Source organism: Aedes aegypti, chromosome 3 (assembly GCF_002204515.2).
Source record: "Aedes aegypti strain LVP_AGWG chromosome 3, AaegL5.0 Primary Assembly, whole genome shotgun sequence".
Lineage (NCBI taxonomy): Eukaryota > Metazoa > Arthropoda > Insecta > Diptera > Culicidae > Aedes > Aedes aegypti.
Genome location: NC_035109.1, coordinates 57,022,549 through 57,046,154, shown reverse-complemented (window position 1 = coordinate 57,046,154; position 23,606 = coordinate 57,022,549). Strand labels below are relative to the sequence as shown.

General features: G+C 43.7%; 1 protein-coding gene across 4 annotated transcripts in view; it reads left to right on the top strand.

Moving 5' to 3' along the window:
* The window catches only part of LOC5579882 (hemicentin-1), a 609,400-nt gene extending 596,832 nt beyond the window's left edge, over positions 1-12,568 (top strand). For all 4 annotated transcript variants that reach the window (XM_021855614.1, XM_021855615.1, XM_021855616.1 and 1 more), the window contains one exon: positions 11,581-12,568. In XM_021855614.1, coding sequence (XP_021711306.1) covers positions 11,581-11,753 — 173 coding nt within the window. In that variant the 3' untranslated portion in view covers positions 11,754-12,568. The remainder of the gene's footprint in view (positions 1-11,580) is intronic.
* Positions 12,569-23,606: the final 11,038 nt, after the last annotated feature.

Below are 23,606 nucleotides of genomic sequence, written 5' to 3'. Positions count from 1 at the left end.
AGCTCGAACGTCTTCACAGGTTCCTCCGGTGTGTCTCTCCAAAGGATTCGCTGCAGATGTTGATCTTGCTCGGGAACACGGACCATCCGGTACATTTTGGCGACGTCGGCAGTGACGGCGATACGGTGATGACGGAAACGGAGAATGGTGGAGATCAGGTCATTCTGGACGACCGGTCCCACCATCAGAGCGTCGTTGAGGGAAATCCCTGTAGAGGTTTTGCACGACGCGTCGAACACGACCCTCAGCTTGGTTGTCGTGCTATCGGGCCGCAACACGGCGTGATGCGGCAGGTAATACACTGGATCGGCAGTGGGTTGCTCTCCGTCGACTTCCTTCATGTGGCCCATCAGCAGATATTCATGGATGAACTCCTTGTAGGCCTCCTTCAACTCGGCGTTCATGGTGAACCTTCTCTCCAAGCCGATGAACCGCTTCATAGCTATGTTTCTGGACTCTCCCAGGCGTTCCAGCATGTGCTCCTTCTTCGGCAGCGTCACTACGAACCTGCCTTCTTGATCACGGACCGTTGACTTGTTGAACATCTCCTCGCAGGCCGTTTCTTCCACCGAATGCGTTCGGTTCACGTGGCACGTCTCCAGCTCCCAGAATCTGGCGATCAGGTCTTGCAGATCGACGGTCGTGCTGACGTAGCTTGCTGTCGTGGGCATGACGCTTGTGGTCTCCGGAACTCTGCCGGACACGACCCAGCCGAAGACGGTCTCCTGCAGCGTGGGACCGCTCTCCGACAACTTTCTTCTTCCGGCCCGCAGCACGTCAAAGTAGAACTCCGCACCGATGATCATATCTACAGGACCGGGCTCGCCAAAGGTGGGATCCGCTAGCAGCACTTCAGTGGGAATCTCGCACAGCTCCACGCGTACCGGTTTGAGAGGAAGAGTTTGAGTAATTTTCGGCAACAGGTGGAACTGCATGCGCTCCCCGAACGAGGAAATCGATGGGCTTCGGGCTTCGATGATGGCTTCGACCGCTTTCGTCGACGTCACGCTGCTGTTGCCGATGCCCTGCACCTGCAGGAAATCCCGCTGTTCGTGGAACTTCAACTTTCTGGAGAAGCTACAGGTCATGTAGCAGAACTCCGAGCACGAGTCGAGGAGGGTTCTGGCCAACGCAGTGTTGCCAAAACGGTCCACCACCTTCACAATCGCGGTTGACATCAACACTTGTCGCGTTGTGCCTCCGCTGTGGGACGATCCGGTGGATTTAAGGGAAATTGCAGGTTGGGAGTTGGTGGTGGGCTGTGGGTGAGTGTCTTGTGAGCGAATCACGGGGTATGCTTGTGTGGGTTGTGTTTGTGTGGCTGGTTGAGTGGATGTCTGTGTCTGACCCTGAGGTTTCGAACGGTTTTGCTGTTGTGACTGTTGCTGGCTTGCCGCTGGAGCTGGGTTCGATCGGTTCGGCGCTTGCGTACCGGAGGGGGGAGAATTGGCAGGACCAGACTGCTTCGGTTGACGACCGCCGCTTGAAGAACCTTCGAAATGGAGGAGGGTGTGGTGTTTTCGTCCACAGCGGGTACACGAACCTCTGGAGCATCCTTCAGCGAAGTGACCAGCGGTCAGGCAGTTCCGGCAGAGGCGCTTCTTGTTGATTTCTACCGCTCGCTGGGCCACCGTCATATTCGACAGTCTGCCGCATTTGAACGGGATATGGTAGGAATCCCCGCAGAACTCACACCGCCGCTGCAACTGGGATGACGTGTGCGTCGTAGACATTCGATGTCGGCTGTTGTCGCCAGCGGGGGCCTTCGCAGGGGCGATTGACTGCAGCACTGCGCACTGATCCCTCAGGAACTTCATCAGATCTTCAAACTTGGGGACGTCTTTGCTATTGTGGTGCGTCTCCCAGTGACGGAGAGTGGTCGAGTCAAGGCAAGAGCACACCATGTAAGCGAGAATCGTCGACCAGCCCTTCGTCTGCTCGCCGATCTTGTTCAACATGAGAAGGTTCTTGTCGAACTCGCTAATAACGTGGTTCAGCGCCTCGCAGCTTTCTTTCCGCATCGGCTCAACGGCGAACAGTGCGTCCAGGAGGGCCTTGACAATGAGCTTCTTGTTCTCGTATTTCTTCTCCAGAAGCTTCCAAGCCACCTCGTAGTTGTCCCCGGTCAACTCCACCGAGTTTAACTCCTGGAGTGCTTCTCCCGAGGTGGAGGACCGCAGGTAAGTGAACTTGTCGACATCTGCGAGTTGCTGGTTGTTGTGAATCAGACTACGGAATGTGTCTCGGAAGCTGGTCCAATCCTGGATCCTTCCGCTAAAACTCGGCAGCTTGATTTCCGGAAGCTTTACGCGGGACGCTGGTTGCGTTTCGGCCGCATTGTTACCTCCGGCTGGCCGTGAGTTCTCCACCTTGGGACGCAGCTGAATGAGGGCAGTTTTCACTTCAAAATACTGCTCCTGCACGGCTTCGAAGGTCTCCTCGAACTGCCGTTCCCGCTTCTCTCGCTCTGCCCGGGTATTCTCGGCGATCTTCTCCCCAGCGCCGTCCTCGTCCTCGTACGCCAGCTCGATCTTCCGCCGAACGCTGTAGAACCGCTTGATGGCCTCCTCTAGGGTCTCTAAGCGAACGTCGATTTGGGGTTCGTGCCTTCCCTTCTGGAATTTTTCGACGAACCGGGCGATCCCAGCGATGATCCCCATCAGCTGCTTCTCTTGCTTCTTCAGCTCCTTGAACTCTTCAGGCTTCACCATCTTCACAGAATGCTTCTGTAACCCACAACTTCACAATACTGCTGGGAAATAGTCACTTTTGCCGGTTGGCAATTCACAGTTCACAGCACAAGTCCAGGTGCAATTTCGCACACCGAGAGTGTCACTTATCACTGGCCAGCAGTACTGTGAAAAGAGTTTTTGATCACTGCACTTCACTATTCTTCACTGTATTCGCCATGCGCCGCACGACCGCAGACACTGCTACTGGGATTAATCACTCAACGGACGCGCGCGACCGACCGAAAGCCAGCGAATTGACAAGCGACAGAATGAATCGATGACAAAGACAGCAATTTTTGAACCAGAGAAAGGGCCAAGCACTAGTTCCAAGGGCGATCAAACCCAACCAAGCCACAAACCCAGAAATGAAAACGCTCAAGCGAATTTCAATTTTTATTGAATTTTCCACTCATTTACTCGAACCCTCATGCAACCCAACCACCCCAAAAACCATGCAAGTACTTCCCTGACGGCAATCAGGATGATTACGTAGCTTTCTCCTCGCCGCTGGCCTGCACCGACGACTCGCCAATGATCGCCGTCAACTCGCTCCACCCGTCCGTAGGTGGCCCCCGTCGATGTGTGCCGTCGGACACTCCGCAGCAATCGATTTTTTACAATCACTTCACCAACGGCCTCTTCAAATAATCGCCGTCGGCCGAATTTCGCGAAATAATTCGCCGAACAGCAGCCCCACTTGAACGCACTACCGGGGGATTACTGTACTCCACCGTCGGGGAGATCGAACAACGGCGATACAATGCCGACGATATCACACACGCGGTAATCTTTTTTCTCTATCTCTGCTGGATAGGCTGGCCGTTTAGACGGCGGGGTTTGCACACAATTCACTTTCTTTCTACGTTCTATCCCAACACAGGGAACGCGTAGCCGTTTCGATGGCGCGAGTTTGAATTCGTACACAACACAACAGTAGCACTTTTGTTCAAACCCTATCCCGGCTCTGCGGAATGGTTTTTCTCTTCGCGATAGGAGCGTGATTGTTGCACTTTTTATTGCCAATCAACGGCTTTCACGGCGGGCTCAGATTAACCGCCACTTGCACTGACTACGATACTAAGTCCCACCGGTCGAATCCGGTTCGAAGGACCATATGTTTTGGCGCGAACCTTGGGAGTGGACTGTATAGATGGGTCCGCCCAAAACACGGGTGTTCCCGAGGTCCTTGACCTCGACCTCCGATCACTGACCTTTCTCACAAGTAATCACAACGCGGCGTACTGGGACTCAACAACTTTATTTCGCGGACCGACAGGGAGACACAACTTGTCTGTTTGAAAGTTGGTGCAAAACTGATTTTATTGCTAATATACATAAACATTAGACCCGCTTTCGGGTGGATCTCGGGAAGCGAGACCCGATAGCTCTTATCGCGAGCGGGAGCTAGATCGAAAGTGATCTAAAGAGATCAACAGTGATTCTCAATTTAATTATTGGACCGAACAGTGATTGTCGTAACTCAGCATTTCCACCTATTAGATGTTGGACATCAGAACGGGGTTGGTGGTCTAATGGCTACCGCTACTGCTTCATAAGCAGAAGGTCATGGGTTCAATCCCAGGCCCGTCCCTTTCCTCGTACCCCCCATTGATCTGCATGCCGACGTGGCAGGCGCCATTATCGCCTAAAAATAGAAGATCACCAGCACTTATACACTGAGGGTGTCTGTTAATCCCAAGCAGTCATCTGGTTGGTTCCTTGTATAAGTGCAGCTGATCTGGCGATACTGGAGTAGCAACCACGGGCGGCCAATCAAGCTCAAGCTCAAGCTCAATCAGAAATTCCTGGCAGAATCCGCTGAGTGAAATCCAAACGAGACAAAAGTGCCAACAGAAACTCGTTGACCGCATAGCCGCTCCACACGAAGTCTATGACCAATCGCTCAGATTGATGCACAGCTCACTACACGCTGGGCCTAGTCGATCGATGAATGCTCGCGAGTCAGTTGTCAATGTCTCAATTTGGTATTGTAATGATATTGTAAAAAAATCTTTAAAATGATTAAATATACTTCATTGAGGTATTAGACAGCTATTGAGGTCTGCTGGAGGTATTGATCTACTATTAAAAATAGTCACTTCTATATGAAAATCCATCGAGTATTATTGACGTATTACAATACCTGATCTAATTATTAGTTTGGTGTTCGTAGAAAATGCAGGGCTCAATCATGCCTCATTTAAGTTGTAAGTATTGAAAATTATCTGGTATAGAATACCTTATAGCAGCAGAGGAACAGAAGGAAAACGGTAGAGCATCCAATCCAAACTACCCAATAGGGAGAATGGATGACCTGGGACCTTCGCCGCGTTGATACAGATCTTCCAGCTGTTTAAATGATTAGCTGACTTTCACGGCGAGGGGATTGAATATCAGTGCCAGATGTTGATAGAACTGGTGACTCAATTGCATGAGATCCAAGTTCAGGATGTTGAAACGGCAGGCGCGCAGCCTTTCGAACAAGTTCCTGATGTACTCACACATTGCGGGATTTTGACTTTTCAGGAAAAATATAAAATTTCACAAAAATTGTGTTTTTTACATGAAAAAACTCAATAGTTTCCGTTTTTCGTGTTTTGAAGGCCTCGGGACCAAAAGACAGGCTTCCCAAAATCTCACGACCGCACCAATGAGACCGTGAGCAATGCGATCGGCTGTCGCATTTCTCTTTGCATTATGGAGAGCGACGCAAACAGAGCATACACAACTAAACTGTTATGAGTGCGACAAGTCGTATGCTCTCAAAATTCAGATGTGTCTCGCGAAGTAAAATCTCATCGCAACATTGTCGCAATGTACACACGAGCTTGACTGCACATGTGCTGTTTCATGCGCTATCCGATATGTGAGATGTCTCATGCGCTGTTTCTGTGATACTGGATTCAAAGTTCAAAATAACTTAGAGCGTTAGTTTTTTTACAACGGTTCGAACTGTATGGCGCGAGACGTTCCACAGTGCATTGAATGTAAGAAGATGCTGAACAAAAATCAAAACTGTAAGATCAAGCAATTTTAGCACCTCGGCATGCAAGGGAAAGTTGTTCTTATTTAAAAGAGCTGTAAAATGACATATATATAAACATAATCGCAAAACTGTCTCAACCACCAATTTCATTATTTTCCATGAACAATCCTGTAAAATGTACTTAAATTGCTCATAAAGACGTAAGGGGCTTGAGCTTGAGCTTGAGCTTGAGCTTGATAGGCCGCCCGTGGATGCACTCCAGTATCGCCAGATCAGCTGCACTTATACAAGGAACCAACCGAATGACTGCTTGGGACTAACAGGCATCCTCAGTGTATAAGTGCTGGTGATCTTCTATTTTTAGGCAACAATGGCACCTGCCACGTCAGAATGCAGACCAATGAGGGGATGGGGGAGGAATTGATGATGCATTGAACTGGCTCCCACGTAGACCGTATATTCCACTGCATCCACGCCAGTTCATGCGGGAGTGTATGGATGGGGGGAAAGGCATGGCAGAGAGGTTTGCTTTTGTGGTTAGCAGACTGCCTACGTATCAGGCGTAAGAAAGGCGTGCGCGTGAAAGTAGGAAGCGTTAGGGAAACGGTTTCTTGTCCGTCTCTGGTTCTAGCGTTTGCTATGAACGAATATAGTTTGAGTGTGATATATTTAGAATGGAAGATAGAAGAAAGTGAGAGATATACAACTACAAAGTACGAGGAAGGGGACGGGCCTGGGATTGAACCCATGACCTTCTGCATATGAAGCAGAAGCGGTAGCCATCAGACCACCAACCCCGTCAACTGCTCATAAAGACGTAAGGGGCTGTCCATTAATTATGTAAGACAATTTTGGAGGTTTTTAGACCCCCCCCCCTCCTCCCATAGTAAGATTTTTTGTATGAAAACAAAAAATAATTTGTATGGCGCGTAAGAAATCTTAAACCCCCCCTCCCCCCATAAACCCTTACGTAATTAATGGACCTCCCCTAAGCAATTATTTGGGAACATGTCACTTTTACTTTTACGCCTTTATGCTCAAAAATTGTATATTTTCCGGTTTGCAATTAAAAAAATTGAATAAAATCTAGGGAACTACACATATTTTTTAGTATTATTTTTGACATAAGTTTGCTCTGGTGTAGAGTCTGGCAGCTGAGACAACATAGCGTTAGAAGATTTTCTGATTTTTTATCTCATGCAACCCATGTTTACACTTTTGCTGGTTAAGGACTGTACTGCAAATATTCAAAAATCTTTGAAAGTTGCAGATAGTGGCAACTGTATCATTCAGACCTCTTAAAGAACACACTGAGAAACAAGTCTATGCATGATTTAGTATGAACAATTTTTTGAATCGATAATTCAATTACACGTTAGTTTTTCATAACAAAATCAACGTTCTGATTCCTCAGATTCAAAGACAAATTATGGTGTTCTTGTCTTATTACATATATTTACTAACCTTCAGCTATATTTACTTAAGATTTTAATTGAATAGATTGGGACAATAACAATTGAAGTTCGTTTCGTCTTTAAAGATTGTTTAGTTTTTATCTGATTAGCTTATGGCCAGCCTAGTCAAAATTTCATTACTAGAGAAATTCGATGTAAGATGCCTTTCTCCATACAAAATAAAATTAATTTACTTTTGCTGATCAACTGAGGACATGGAAGAGAAATGCAATCTATTGATCAAATCCCGTAAGACAGGCCTTTTCAAACTGCGGGCCAAATCGCAGAAACAATTTTGTGTAGCGGGCCACTTTTTTAAGTGCACAAATGTTCGCATGAATTTTAATACAGTCATACCTCAACATAACGTAACCTCGATATAACGTAACTTTGTTATTTTGTTTTATTGTTTTATTGAAAGCATGATTTATGAACAACAAAAACCATTCTTCAAGATTCAAACATCAATTTTTGTTGCATTGAATCTCCCACTGGAACCAAGCATGCTACTCACACACACCTGCTACTATTTCAACTATAATCAATCTGAGAATGCCTCCAGAAATTCCACCAATAATTTCTCGATGAACTCATCTTAAACGTTTAAAGATAAATTTAAAATAGTTGTTGAAGGATCAAGAACAGATAATAAAATTGTTATCTCCTGCTATTCATGTATAAAACTTAAATCATATTCCTAAAATAAATCCGACAGGCATCTCCAAAAAATCCCACTTGTTAACCCTTCTTATATTAATTTTTAAAAACTTCTGAGATTTTCTTCAGAAAAGATGCCAGGGATTCGACCACTTTTGAACATTTGATCAGTATCGACGTTTTCCTGTCTTGAGAATTCCTTGAAGTATTTTATCGGAAATTTTTCACTTAATTTCACGAAGAAATGTCCTGCCACCTATCGAGATTTTAACGGAGGTCTCTGGGCAATCTCTGGCAATTTTTCTTTGCAAAAGTACAAATTTTGAACGACTGGCGCCAAATTTTAAGTTTCACTGATTGAGATGTTTTTTTGTTTTTTTTTTTCATATAACCGTGTCCCAGGCTATGCTCATCCGTGTCTTATAGAAGTGCGAGTAGTAGGAATACGAGTCTTTAAAATGCATTTTATAGTAAACCTGAGTGTACTCTTATTGATAGTGTTTTCGGAGATTCCCACAACATTCCCGTTTCGAAAATGCTCCTAGAATACCGATCGGCCGTCCTCTCTGTATACTATCATTCACACTGTTGAAAATCGAAATTTTCGACACGCGAAAAACGGATATTCTCCAAAACCATGTGTCAGAGCTACGCACAGTGCGCTGCTCCATAGACAAAAATCAAATTTCAATTTAATTTATCCAGCGATAATAAGTATCCACAAGTGTTGATAGATATCATCCGTAATTGAAACAAGTATTAAAAGCTATACAAAGCACAAACACTATTACAATAAGCGTCAAAAGAGACAGTTGTCGGAGTAGCAGAATAACTAAAGTTTGTCGCATGGTTTCAGCATCCCTGTCAACTAATAAGGAGAGTGTTCAACCCAATCTATTCAATCAAAATCTAAAAGAGAACATTGTTGAAGGTTGGTTAAATATATTTGATGTAATAAGATACCAATTATAGCTTTGAATATGAGAAATCGGCACGTTGAGTTTGCTATGAAATCAAACTTGTGAAATACTATTATGTAACTTTGATAATCGATTCAAAAAAGTTCCACCGAGTTCCACCCTAAATCACGCACATACATGTTTCTTAGAGTGTCGTCTCAGAGTTCTGAAAGATACAGCTGCAACTCTTCGAGATTTTTGACTATTTTCAGGTATACTGGTCAGGTGCTGGTTAAGCACAAGTATGAAAATAAGTTGTTTGTGATAAAAAATCCGAAAATCTTGCAACGCTAGGCAACCTGACATTACTCCATAGCAAGTTCATGCTCAAATTTTATTTTAAATGTAGTTTCAAACATTTTATTTAAAGTTGATATTTAAAACTGAAAAATAAAAAATAAGTGGTTTTGTTGCATAAAGGCGTATTAGTCACTTTTGCAGCTACAAGTGAGAAGAGACATATTTGCAAATAACTTCTCACGTCATTATGAGCAAGTACAAATTAAAAAGTTTTTCTTGGACAAAAAAATGGCGCTTGGGACAGTTTTGCGAATATTCGTATATTATATGTCATTTACGCAAATTGTAGTTCTTTTGACCAGAAACAACTTTCCTTCCATACCAAGGTGCTCAAATGGCTTAATCTTCCTGTTTTGATTTTTGTCCCGCATCTCCATACATTCAACGCACTGTGCTACGTCGGAAAAGGTACGCTGTGTAGCACACCAGATTCGCTGTCCAGCGCACTATGCCCGACGTTAGGTTCATCGCATAGATTAAGTGAAAAATCGGGGTTCGCGTTTAGATGATTCCGGCTTTCAACTGGAGACGCGATACACATTTACGGAACTGCCTCGTGTACATGTGGAAGCCTCATGAGCTAAGTTCATGAGACGATACATGCGCTACGGTGGCATGCGGTTCGCACATTGCTAAAGGCGACAAACGATGCAGTCGCACAGCGCTGTACGTGCGATGCGACAAACAGGAAAAGAGAGAGAAGAGAGAGGTCTAATTTCAAGCGCACGTCAAACCGATGATCGTGTGCTTCTTTTTGGTGAGTCTCACAAAAAAAATCTCACGCACTTGAAGCCTGCCAAAGGAGCTATCGTTGTTCTCATTTTTTCTTGAAAGTTCAGAAAATTTTACGTATACTGTCAAATTTTCAGCGATGTATGTTTTTTAGTTTTTGAGATATATTTTTTTGAAAATAAAAAATCAGTTAGTTTTTATCGGCACACACTGTAGGTCTCAGCGCATTAGATTTGTAATGTTTTAAAAAAAGTATAACGTTTGAACAGCTTAACCGATTTCCAATCTTTTTGTATGGAATGAAAGCTTAAAATTTCAACTTTTCAGACAATATTGAAAATTTGATAAAAATATGTTTAAACGTGAAAAAATATAAAAAATTCTAGTTTTTTTTAGAAATTTTCATATTTTTAATGTGATCTTAAGCTTTCATTCCATAAAAAAAGATTGGAAATCGGTTGAGCTGTTCAAAAGTTATGATTTTTTTAAACATTACAAATCTAATGCGCTGAGATCTACAGTGTGTGCCGATAAAAACTAACTGATTTTTTATTTTCAAAAAAATATATCTCAAAAACTAATAAACATACATTGCTGAAAATTTGACAGTTAACGTAAAATTTTCTGAACTTTTAAGAAAAAATTAGAGCAGCAATAGCCCCTTTGGTCCCGAGGCCTTCAAAACACGAAAAAACGGAAACTATTGAGTTTTTTCATGTAAAAAACACAATTTTTGTGAAATTTTATATTTTTCCTGAAAAGTCAAAATCTTTAGCCTTCATTTTGTCCAAAAAGATTGAAAATCGGTCAAAGTTATAATTTAAAATAGGTCAAGTTATATTTTTTTTTAAATAAAAATTTTGCAAAATTGCGATTGCGACACCCTAATAAAAAAATCCAAAAATACGTGTATCCTTATTTCGGATAAAGAACAAAATAGCAAATTTGCACGGAATTCGGAGACCCACTAGAACGGTTTTTCATGGAATGGCTGATATATATATTGCATATTGCTCTCCGGACACCGGAGATGTTTCAGATTCTTCAAGGTCATGTCCAAATGTCATTTTTTTTTCTTGCTTTTTTTTGTGCGGTGTGAAGATTTATAGGTGTTTACAATTTTCCCAAAAGTTAATACGAAGTTGAATGCGTTCACCATTAAGATTCGTTGAAAATCTTTAGAAATATGACCATTTCATTAAAACTGATTCCGGAAAATATGATCAGTCGTGTTCGTATTACCAATCATATAAATATCGGAGCTATATCCAAGTTGGTATCAACCTTCAATATGATGCTTCCAGTAGCACATTTAGAACCATCAGACGATCTGACCACTTTATAGTAGGTTCCAGGGGCCCCGGAGGATGTGATCAATTCAAAACATGTCCGGAAACACGTCAACATGTGTATAGAACATCAAGATTTTTGAAGGTGATGCTTCTGGAAGCATTTACAGGGCAACTTATAACTGAGACCATTGAAGTTTGATATCCGTATTGATATGATTCCGTAAATGTGTGAAATTGGCCACTTGAATTTAGGCCTATCTCAATCATTTTGCCTATCCCCTGTATAAGAAATAAATGTAATGTATGGAATGACGATAATGAAGGAAATAAAAAAATGTTCATTTTTGATGTTTCGAAATACCCGATGTTCTAGCATTTCAGCAACAGTAAAACTACATTGTTAAGTAAAATAAAACATTAAATCTGTCCGAAATGACTGCTAATTTTCTTTTTTGATTCTCCACACAGATACCGAAATCCGCGACCTGAGCGTAACGCACCGAGGAGGCTCCAACGGTGGTGCACGTCTTCAGCCCAACGCCATCCTGAGCTGGATTATCCCGCTCGCTTTGGTGATGTCCGTAGTCAGCAACCTACGAATAAGTAGAACCCTTATCAGCAGAAGCCGCAGCAGCTTTTGAAGGTGATTGTTAGCATCGTAAGAAAATTCAGAAAAACCAAAAACTAAACACACTTTTAGATTAGCTACAATCAGATCACATCCAGCATTCCCAGAACACGAGGAAAAAATATGCACACAAACTCACTCAATCACACACAGGCGGAAAACCTTTAATGAGGGGGGGGCTATATGATGAAAACGGAATGATATCAATCGGTGTTGCAAGAGAGGTAGACGAAGAAGCGCGACGTGAATGAAAATGTTTTTGTTTGACATAATTACGTTACCCAGGTTGGATTGTGCGCGGTTAATTCAATTAGTGTATATTCGTGTTCCGATTCCGATTGGTGGGACATCTGTTTCCGGTTCAACGTGTTGCGTGGCACCCCTTTCGTTGTCGAAATGAGGGGTGATTAAGTTTTAATTTGATTCACCAAGAGGAGTTATTTATTTTTGCAAAAAAACGAAAAAGGAAATTGAAAAAATAACCGGAAATTGTCTAGTGAAGCATGCAAACATATTTACACCGCCAAAATAGAGTCAAGCCGATTATTTTAATATGTTTTAAACATGTACTTTAATCTTCATTAAATGGAAACCCCCGTTTAAGAGCTCGCCGGCAAGAACGTTTATTTCGTTTTCCTACAATTATTCTCCCAAACCAATTCAATGAAAAAAGCAACACACACAGAAAAAAGAAGCATCCAAGAAGACTATTTTTGATATGAACGCAAACAAAAATATTAATTTAAAGAAAAACAAGAGAAGCAAAATGACAGAGAGATATAAATAAATAATGGAACGGTGAAGCGATAAGCGGAGCGATAAAGTTAATTTATTTTTAATTAAATTTAAATTGCCGAAACGAGTGCGCGAAAGCTGCGAGAGGGGCCACTTGGAATGTGTCGGGAGAGTGCTCTCAAGTGAAGGATAATAATCGCGATCGGCACACTTGTTCCGAATGCAGAATTGGAGGCAAAAAATCGTGAAAGAATGGTTAACTTGGTAAAACCTCGCCTACAATATATCGCGAATTCACGCGGTTCATGGCCGCCTCTTCCCATCCTCGACTTCTGGGTGTACCTGTACAATCCACCTAGCGATGCGCCCCCGTAGAGGACTACCAGTCTAACGAGCGTTTTGTACATGGCTTATTTTGTGACTTGACCGTAGTTTCTCCTGGAGCTCATAGTGAGCGCTGCGTCCTGGGCGGAATGATAATTTCAAATCATCGATCCCACTGTGCCATCCGCTCGGAGTGCTTGTGTACAGAATCGCCTCATTGAAGAGTTAATAGAAAATACCACATGAAAAGCGCGTGAAAATTTCCACCTACAGGCTCAGAGGGGATGATGGTTTGCATTGGCGGTGAAACACTTTTTTTTCCAGAGAACAGAATAATCCGGAAAGGTCACTTGTGGCATCGCTGTGGGACGTGAACCCTTGATGAAATTAAATGCGATTGGTGTGTTGAGCAGAAAAAAACATCCCTCGTGGCCGTTGTACCCACTACCGACCTCGGAGCCACACCTGAAAGGCCCGGGGAAATAAATGCAGAGAAACACTCACGGAATGTGGCCGATAATTTTATTTTAATTCAATTTGGACTTCATTGTCCGATTGGTGATGGGTCTCTCTCACTCTTTCGATTCCTCTGATGAGCGTGAAGAGCCATTTGCATTGCATTGTTGAACAGTGGTGCTTGGGAATGCAAGAACTCAAAGGTATCAAAATATTGCAAAGTTCCTAAAAGTGCTAGTTTTTGCTATTTTTTTTCTACAGATATTGATGAACGTCTTCCCAAACTGCTCACCAAGTTTTATAAAAGTTTTTTCGATTCTTAGCGCTTTTCGATTTTTCCCCTTTTAATTCCAAGAGGATAAAATTTCCCTTCACTAGCCGAGTAGTTAGAGTCCGCGGCTACAAACAAAGCCATGCTGAAGGTGTCTGGGTTCGATTCCCGGTCGGTCCAGGATCTTTCCGTAATGGAAATTTCCTTGACTTCCCAGGGCATAGAGTATCATCATACCTGCCACACGATAAACGAATGCGAAAATGGCAGCTTAGACAAAGAAAGCTCTCAGTTAATAACTGTGGAAGTGCTCATAAGAACACTAAGCTGATAAGCAGGCTCTGTCTCAGTGGGGACGTTAATGGCAAGAAGTAGAAAAAGTAAAAAAATTCATATCAAATGTTTGTTTTTTTTTTACGATTTTGAAACGAATAAATTGATTTATTGTTTGCTTCAAATGTAAATTATCGTGTTCAATCAATTTTGGACACTTCCAACATTTTGTCCAGCTTATGTTTAAAAAATCACCACTGTGCGTTGGTCAAAGAGGCTTGGGAAAAATGAAAATGGTTTCAATTTTCCTACCATTCACCGCTGCTGCTGCTGCTGGTCGGTCAATTCCCAAAAGATCACGGACGTGTCGGGATTATTGGGCGGTAGCATTTTTCCGAAGAGGATTTTGCGGTTTGTTGTATCCGATGAGCCTCTATCGAGTGCGGGATTATCGAAGCCTCGGCGAAGGGCGACTCCTTTTTTTTAATACATCCTCATTATAGCCCTTGAGTGGAATTTACTGGAATTTGTTCGGGAAATGTGTTATTGCTCATTGTTCGGAACAACTGATTAATGGTTGCTGCTTTTTTTTCAAATGAACAATCAATTATTCGGCGCTAACACGGATTGTTTAAAATATGTAGTTATTAAACAGAACATTAGATTGTCACTTGGTTGTGCATTTGTTTGTAAATTATGTTGAAGTCATCTCTAGAGGGAATGATTCCACGCTTAAAGATTCGAAGGCTACTATCAATATTCTTTGTAGATCCTTGGGTTATCTTGGGTTGCTCTTTGGTGTTTTATAGGAAGACATTTGAGTCGAATATATCTTAGGGCTGCAAAATGGTGAGTCGACAATCAGGAAGGAGCCACCAACACAGCTCTGGTCCTCACAAGTTCCTACCTCGCGCTTCCACGGGTCAAATGATGACAAAGACCGCCAGCTAAGGGTTGCGTACTTAGCTGGTAGTGCAGCCTGGGCACTGTTGTCCTTCTGACATCAGCTAGAGTGAGGAGGTGCGTTTTGAGCGTCTGTACACCAGGAGGTGCGGCTCAAACAGCGTCTGTTCTGGCATCCAGCGGCTGAGTATGAAACGCTGTATCACGTCAGCTACACCTAAGATGGCAGTCCCATCAACGAGATGTAGGTAGCGCGACCCCGGTAAAGTAGCATACCGAATTCATTGTCCACCACGAAAAATGGAGAAAGAAGAAGAAACGAACGTTATTTTCGGCAACCGACCTGGCAACGAAATAAGGACTATGATTGGAAACTCGGTACCTGGAACGTCAGGACCTTAAATGAACCTGGACGAGTGAACCTTTTGGCTTGTGAATTGCGAAAAGTTGGCGTGTGCGTGGCTGCAATTCAGGAAGTGCGTTGGATAAGATCTGGAGAACGTGAATTCAGAGCGGTAGACCCCATCGCTAACACCGCTTTCAAATACAACATCTACCACAGCGGTGGCGATAAAGCTGAACACGGAGTCGGTTTCATAGTGATCGGGAAGCAGATGAAGCGCGTTATTAGGTGGAAGCCGATCAACGAGCGGATCTGCGTATTGAGGATTCGGGGCAAGTTCTTCAACTACAGTCTGATCAACGTATATGCACCGACTAACGACAAACCCGATGACGTGAAGGACGCGTTTTACGAATGTCTCGACAAGACCTATGGAGAATGCCCAAAACACGACGTGAAAATTGTCATCGGCGACGCTAATGCGCAGGTCGGAAAAGAGGACTTCTTCCGCCCTATCATTGGTAAAGAGAGCCTTCACTCTGTTACCAACGACAATGGCCTACGTTGTCCGTACCACCAGGGGGATGGCCATCAGTAGCACTTACTTTGCACGCAAGGATATCCGCAAGCACACCTGGCAACACCAAAATGGTGAACTTTGCAACCAAATCGACATTGTTCTGGTAGACGGCCGACATTTTTCCGATGTCATCGATGTTAGAACTTTCAGGGGTCCTAATATCGACTCAGATCACTATCTCGTTGTAAGCAAAATTCGAGGGCGATTATCAACCGTTTCGAGCTCTAGAAATCGACAATCGTTGCGTTTCAATATCCAACGCCTGTCAGCAGATGGCGTAGCAGCGGACTACCATCAAAAGCTCGACGAGTGGATTAGCGAAATCGACGAAGGCGTCAACCTCAGCGATCTGTGGGAGTCAGTCCACGGAGCGGTGAGCACAATAGCACGAGAAGTGGTAGGTACTGCTCAACGGAGACCAAAGAACGGTTGGTTCGACGAGGAGTGCCAGAGAATGACGAACGAGAAGAACTTGGCTAGAAGCCGGATGCTGGTGTCTGGTACCCGTCAGAGCAGAGAGCGGTACAAGGAAGCAAGAGCAGCCGAAAAACGGATCCATAGCAGAAAGAAAAAGGAGCATGAAGAGGCAGTAATTGCTCAGGCGCAAGAAGCTATGGAACAGAACAACATGCGACGGTTCTACGAGTCCGTAAATGGTGTGCGGAGAAAAACAGCGCCGTCTCCCGCCATGTGCAACGACCACGAAGGAAACTTGCTGACGGATAAAACAATGGTGGCCGCCAGGTGGAAAGAGTACTTCGAGTCATTGTTAAACAGAGATAATGGAAGTGGATCTGGTAGCAGAATTCAAATCGATGACGATGGACAGGCTGTGGAACCTCCCACGCTAGATGAGGTAAAAAAGCTATCAATGGGCTGAAGAACAACAAGGCTGCTGGGAAGGACGAGCTCCCGGCCGAACTTCTCAAACACGGAAGTGAGCAGCTGCACGAACTCCTCCACCGTATCATATTGAGGATATGGGAGGAAGAACAAATGCCTACTAGTTGGTTGGAAGATCTCATTTCCCCTCTGTACAAGAAAGGGCATCGACTGGAGTGCGCCAATTACCGAGGAATAACACTCCTTAATTCGGCGTACAAAATCATGTCTGGAATTCTGTTCAACAGATTGAGACCGTGTGAGGAGTCCTTTGTCGGCGAATACCAAGCTGGTTTTCGAGAGGGCCGATCAACGACGGATCAAATGTTTACTCTGCGTCAAATCCTAGATAAATTCCGGGAGTACAACTTGCAGACTCATCATCTGTTTGTAAATTTCAAAGCAGCGTACGATTCAGTGAAGAGAAACGAGTTGTGGCAAATTATGTCCGAACATGGCTTTCCGGCGAAGCTGATTAGACTGATTCATGCAACGCTTGATGGATCGAAATCAAGTGTGGGGGTGGTGGACGAGATTTCGTCATCGTTCGTAACCTTAGATGGATTGAAACAGGGTGACGCTCTTTCTAACTTGCTGTTTAACATAGCGCTCGAAGGTGCTATCAGGAGAGCCGGTGTGCAGAGAAGCGGTACCATTATCACACGTTCTCATATGCTCCTTGGCTTTGCGGACGATATCGACATCATCGGGATTGACCGTCGGGCAGTGGAAGAGGCGTTCGTGCCTTTCAAGAGGGAGACAGCGAGGATTGGGCTCACGATCAACACCACAAAAACGAAGTACATGATAGCTGGTGGTCAACGTGGGTCCGGACGTGTTAGTGGTAACGAAATGGTGCTAGGTGGTGAAAAGTTTGAAGTGGTGGAAGAATTTGAGTATCTTGGAACACTAGTGACATGCGATAATGATGTTACCCGCGAGGTGAAAAGACGTATTGCAGCTGCGAGTCGGGCTTTCTACGGGCTCCGTAACCAGCTGAAGTCCCGTAGCCTGCAAACGAAAACAAAACTCGCGTTATACAAGACACTGATCCTTCCGGTTGTCCTATATGGCCATGAATCATGGACATTGAAGGAAGTCGACCGGAGAGCTTTCGGGGTGTTTGAACGTAAAAAGCTGCGAACAATACTCGGCGGTAAACTAGAAAACGGCATCTGGCGGCGTCGCATGAATAACGAGTTGTACCAAGTGTATAAAGAGGTGGATATTGTCAAGCGCATAAAACACGGCAGGCTGCGTTGGGCTGGTCACGTTGCCCGTATGCCGGAAGAACGACAAGCAAAGATAATATTCAACAGTGAACCCGGACGAGGCCGCCGACTTCGTGGCAGGCCACGCACACGATGGCTTTTTGCGGTTGAGGAGGACTTAAGGGCACTTAACGTTCAGGGCGACTGGAAGCGATTGGCCCACGACCGAGCCCAGTGGAGAAGACTCATCCATTCGGCGCAGATTCATCTTAGCGAAATGTAGCCCATCAAGTATCAAGTATCAAGTAAGTATATCTTTGAATCAGTTTTTCAAATCTAATTTGCGTAATGATACAATCAACAATGAAACTATCAATCTAGAGACCACTACTCTTGGATTCAAGTGGTAATTTCATTTTCAAAAAGTGGAACCCTAAGAAATAAGCTTATTCCTAGTTATTATTAGTTATTTCAAAGGGTGCTTCCATTTTGACATAAATTTATTATGTCACAGAAATTCTTCTTCCCAACGAAAAACCTTCTCCAAAATGAACATGTCAATCTACGAAACTTACCTAATAACAATTATCACCAACATAAAATGACCACCTCGTTACCTGTTAGGTCATTAAACCTCCGTCGTAAACTGCAGAGCCATCCCGAAAAACAAAAGAAAACTCATTACTATTTTCCACATTTCGTCCGAAGCCAACTCATTATCCTGTTGTCCGGAGCAGAACTTTCCAAATCCTTTCGATGCTGTCCAATCAAGTTTCACCTCTGGAAAATTACCCGTTGTTGACCCGAGAGCTTACCAGGTCAATCATTCTCTCACCTCACGTCGTCGTCGGCTGCTTCTTCTTCATCGTCTCCGGTCCCCGGTCTTTGTTGGTTCGTTAGTTATGCGATGGTCGGTTGGCCGGAATGTGGAAACTTTTTCCCATTCCAGGTGTTTTCTCTCTGGCCCGGAATGATAGCTAAACACAACCAGACCAATATCAACACCGACCAACCGACCGACCAGCCTCGTCTCCGACGAAACACAATACGAAATTCCGGCAAACATCTTAATTATTTCTTTCGGGCCCTTAGGCTAACCGCGTTGTTTCGAGTGGAAATTCTTTACGGTTTTGAGCAACAGTCGACGAAAGTTTTCGCTCTACTGCAGTGGCAGCAATAAGGAAAAGTTCGTTTTCAGGTTTACCACATGTCTGATGCCTTGCGCCTCACTCTCTCTCTCTTAAAGTTTGGGGAACAGGTCGAGTTGGAACGTACGGTTCATCGATTTAGATGCGGTCCGGTTGTATTATTCTGCGGGCACCGGATGGGGAGCAGGTGGGAAACTTGAAATGGTTAGGTCAGAAATTTAGATACCGGCAAAAAGTTTTCCTGGTATTGGACGAAGACTCCTGAGAGGGTGTGCCAGTGATGTGCTGAGGGATGCAATGAGATGGAGGAATGGAATAGATAGAGATCGTTAGAACTGTTTGGCGTTTTGAAGAAATACGAAATGAGACCTCGAAAATTATGATACACTAGAACCTCAATCAACGTATTATTACGTAAAAATAATTAATTTAGCACAAACCTATGAACATTTTGTAAACTTGGGCCATTGATGCTTGTGCTAAACCAAGGGAACATAAAGGGCGAACACGAAATTATTGCGACACATTCAACAGGGCATAACTTTTCTACCATTGGGTAAAAATCAACCAAATTTTGCACACTTTCTCATTGATGTGTATTGTTTACATGCTGTAAAACTCAAAATCGTATTTTTCATTTTTCGATTCAACGAAAATGGAGGTGAACCATTCAACCGTCTCCAGAGTGTTGAAGCGGTTCCAGGAGCGGTTGACGTTAGACCACGGCAAAGGAGCTGGAAGAAAACCGGGACCGGAGAACAAAAAGACGGAGGGAAAGGTGAAGCGGATGATAAAAGCAAATCCCAACGTCTCAAGCCGTGATTTGGCTAAAAAGATCGGCATGTCGCAGAGCTACGTCTAGAATGCAAAGAAGAGAGCTGGACTACATACATACAAGGTACAGAACTTCCCAAACCACGATGAGCGGCAACAATCGACGGCCAAACTCGGGCACGGAAGCTCTACGAGAAGATGCTGACAAAATATGGCTGCTGTGTGATGGACGACGAAACGTATATAAAAGCCGATTTCAAGCAAATTCCGGAGTTGGAGTTTTTCACCGGCAAGAGCAAGTTCGATGTGGACGACAAATTTAAAAAGGAGAAAATGTCGAATTTCGCCTCCAAATATCTCATTTGGCAGGCCATCTGCCCTTGCGGACTGAGGAGTGAGCCTTTCGTGACAAAGGGCACAGTAAATGGTGAGAACTACAAATCTGAGTGCCTTGAGAAGCGCATTTTGCCGTTCTTGCAGCAGCACAACGAAGTTTCGCCATTTTGGCCAGATTTGGCATCATGCCACTATTCTGAAAGTGTCCTGGAGTGATATGAGGCCAATTCTGTCCATTTTGTTCCAAAAGACATGAATCCGCCAAACTGTCCGGAGCTGCGCCCGGTGGAGCAGTACTGGGCAATAATGAAGCGGGAGCTTCGGAAGAGCAAGGAGACAGTCAAAGACGAGAAGGACATGTTAAGAAAATGAAAAAAAAAAAAAACTGAGAAACTGGTACCGGATGACACTAGAAAGACTTTGATGGAGGGCATCAAGCGAAAATGCCTTCAATTTAACACTCAAGGCTCCATCGACCATCTATAACTTTTCTTTTGATTTTTGAAGTAAATATATGTATAAAACTACCCTAAAATTTTGGTTTGATTCTAAACATTATAAGAAAATTGGCATGACATTTTCGGTGTCGCAATAATTTCGTGTTCGCCCTTTATTAGAGGTAGGTAACTGTGTCTTCCGTGGTGATCGAAGATACATGTCTTCTTGAACTCACGAGCTTCTTGAAGCATAGGATTTTAAATCAGTGATCATTAGAGTTTGCAATCCCGGGAATATTTTCCGGGAAATGATTTTCTGTTTCCCGGGATTCCCATTTTTCCCGGGACGCTCTATTTCATTAAAGAATTGACCACCTAAATTCAAATAAAACCATCATTTTACTATTCATATCATACCAACCAATGTTCTCACTAGACCACTAATTATATTTTGATGTTTATTGATATTTTTTTGTAATCAAATAGTTATTGATAAATGCATATCTCTTTGACGATATGTTTTTTCAATAAAATTTGTATGCAATACAATATAAAGTAATTTTCGAGGTATCCATTCCATGATGTGAGTACCCGAGCAGGAGGAAAAAGCTGACCAAGAACATAACTTGCTGTCCTAAAGTAATTACTGGCGATCATAATCAGCTATTGGTTTGTTGGAGATAAGAGATAAAGGTCAAAAATAGTATCAAAAATTAATATGGAGAAGTATTGAACAATATCTTGTTAAGATATTATAAATTCAAAACACTATCTGGTAAGTTAATTGATTGACCAACAAATAAATATCAAAATATGATCTGACAGATGGCGTAGAATAAAAAAATCAAAGAGGCCAGAACCCTTGACCTTCAGATTTATACACAGAGATCCTAACCATTCGGCTATGCCTTACAGATGTCAAATTAAGGAAATAAGAGCATCAGTACAGTCTCACCGTTTTGCTGTTGAATGTGTTTTGTTTTCTGTCAAAGAACTAATTTTGATCTTGTTTACATATTTTCAGATGTTGAGCTAAAGCGATGAGCTTTATAAAATTTTCGAATATCTTTTGAATAGGGGGGGGGGTTATACAATTTTCACAATTTCTGTTCAAGTGACAATTTTCAACGAAAGGCTAGTTTGTTTACTTCTAGTGTTTGTAAGGGTTGATTATATGTTGGCAAATATTATTTGAACTCCATACGATTCATCTATAATGACCTAATTTTACATTTTTTTTATGTTTTAAAGCCTAGCAAAAACGAAACCAACAGATGCTTTCAGAAAAATAAAAATAAATTACTCACAAAGAAGAGAAATTACCGCACAATCTTACTGGTCTTGTATATAATATGCACAAAAATATGGATAATTTCAAAAAACTTCATCAAATTAGCATGATTTTCACGTTCTTAAAAATTTCCCGAGGGAATTCCCGAGAAATTACAATTTTATTTCCCGTTTCCCGGGAAGTCAAATCCCGGGAAAATTGAAAACTCATACAACATTTTGTCACTGCAATTCATGTTCTTGCAGGAGCAAACAGCGGTAATCTACTATGTTTTGAGTTCAAGGCCTATCTAAAGCTACCGGGTACTAATTTCTATGAGCGAATCAGATCTACACGCGTAATCAGTGCCCTTTCTGACGTTAATGAGATAGGTTTACTACGATACTTCTCTAGTTGCCCCGAAAGTTTAAGGTTACCAGATATTCTTCCACGTCACTTTGTAGGCGACGTTTAGGATAGTGATTGCACGATAAATTTCACACTCCAGTTTGTCACCCTTTTTGTAGATAGGGCATATAACGCCTTGCTTCCACTTCTCCGGTAGTTGTTCCGTTTCCCAGATTCTGACTATCAGCCGATGCAGACAAGCGGCCAACCTGTCCGGCCCCATCTTGATGAGTTCGGCTCCGATACCATCCTTGCCAGCGGCCTTGTTGTTCTTGAGCTGTTGAATGGCATCCTTAACTTCCCCCTTCGTGGGAGCTGGTTGGTTTCCACTGTCCGCTGTGCTGACGTAGCCGTCGCCTTCGCTGTCCTAACCATTTGTGCCTGTGTTCTCTGTGCCATTCAAGGGTTTCATCTTAGTGCTGCTTCCACCTTTCGATCACCTCGCATCCGCCCGTTAAGATGCTCCCATCGTTATACCGGCACATTCCAGATCGCGGCACGAAGCCTTTGCGGGACGTGTTGAGCTACTGATAGAACTTCCGCGTTTCTTGAAATATCGGTACAGCAACTCAATCTTTTAGCATACCACCTCGTACAGTCGTCCCGGAATTGGCGGGTTTGCTGTTTCCGCTTTAGCCTGTATCGTTCCACGTTTTGCCACGTACTCCTCGTCGAACCAATCGTTTCTTGAACTCCGTTCTACATATCCGACAATGCTTTCGGCAGCGTCGTTAATGACTACTTTGACTGTTCTCCAGACTATCAGTCCTCAAGAGGGGCCTTATCGAGCTCGCCCTCAATCATCAACGCTGGCTCAAGATGCGGTTGTTTCAGTAGCGCTAGATTGTACCGAGGCGAGCGTCGGTACCGTACATCGTTGATGACGGAGAGTTTTGGGCGCAACTTCACCATCACCAGATAGTGGTCGGAATCAATGTTAGCGCCACGATAGGTTCTGACGTCGGTTATGTCGGAGAAGTGCCCTCCATCGATCAAAACTTAATCGATTTGCGTTTCTGTCTGCTGAGATGATCTCCAGGTGTACCGATACGGGAGGCTGTACTGGAAATAGGTGCTACGAATGGCCATATTCTGGGAGGCGGCAAAACCTATCAGTCGTAGACCGTTCTCGTTCGTCAGCTGGTGGGTGCTGAACTTTCCAATCATCGGTCTGATCTCCTCCTCCTGGCCAACCTGAGCGTTCAAATCTCCTATGATGATCCTGACGTCGAGGCTTGGGCAGCGGTCCTACTCGCGTTCGAGCTGCGTGCAAAATGCGTCCTTGTCATTATCAGTGCTTCCTGGAGTGTGGCCCCCTGACATGAGGAACAGCAGAAGCAAACCACTCCTTCCCTGTCAGCATACGACCAAAGTTCCCACCGGGGGTTACTCATACCTCGGCCAGTACCACGAGGAGGTAGGGATAAGAGTTGCTGGGCAAGAGTCTAAGGACCACATATTCCTGCAGGTACGCGAGATACCAATGGTACGCCATGCCTAGCCATTTACCGTGCC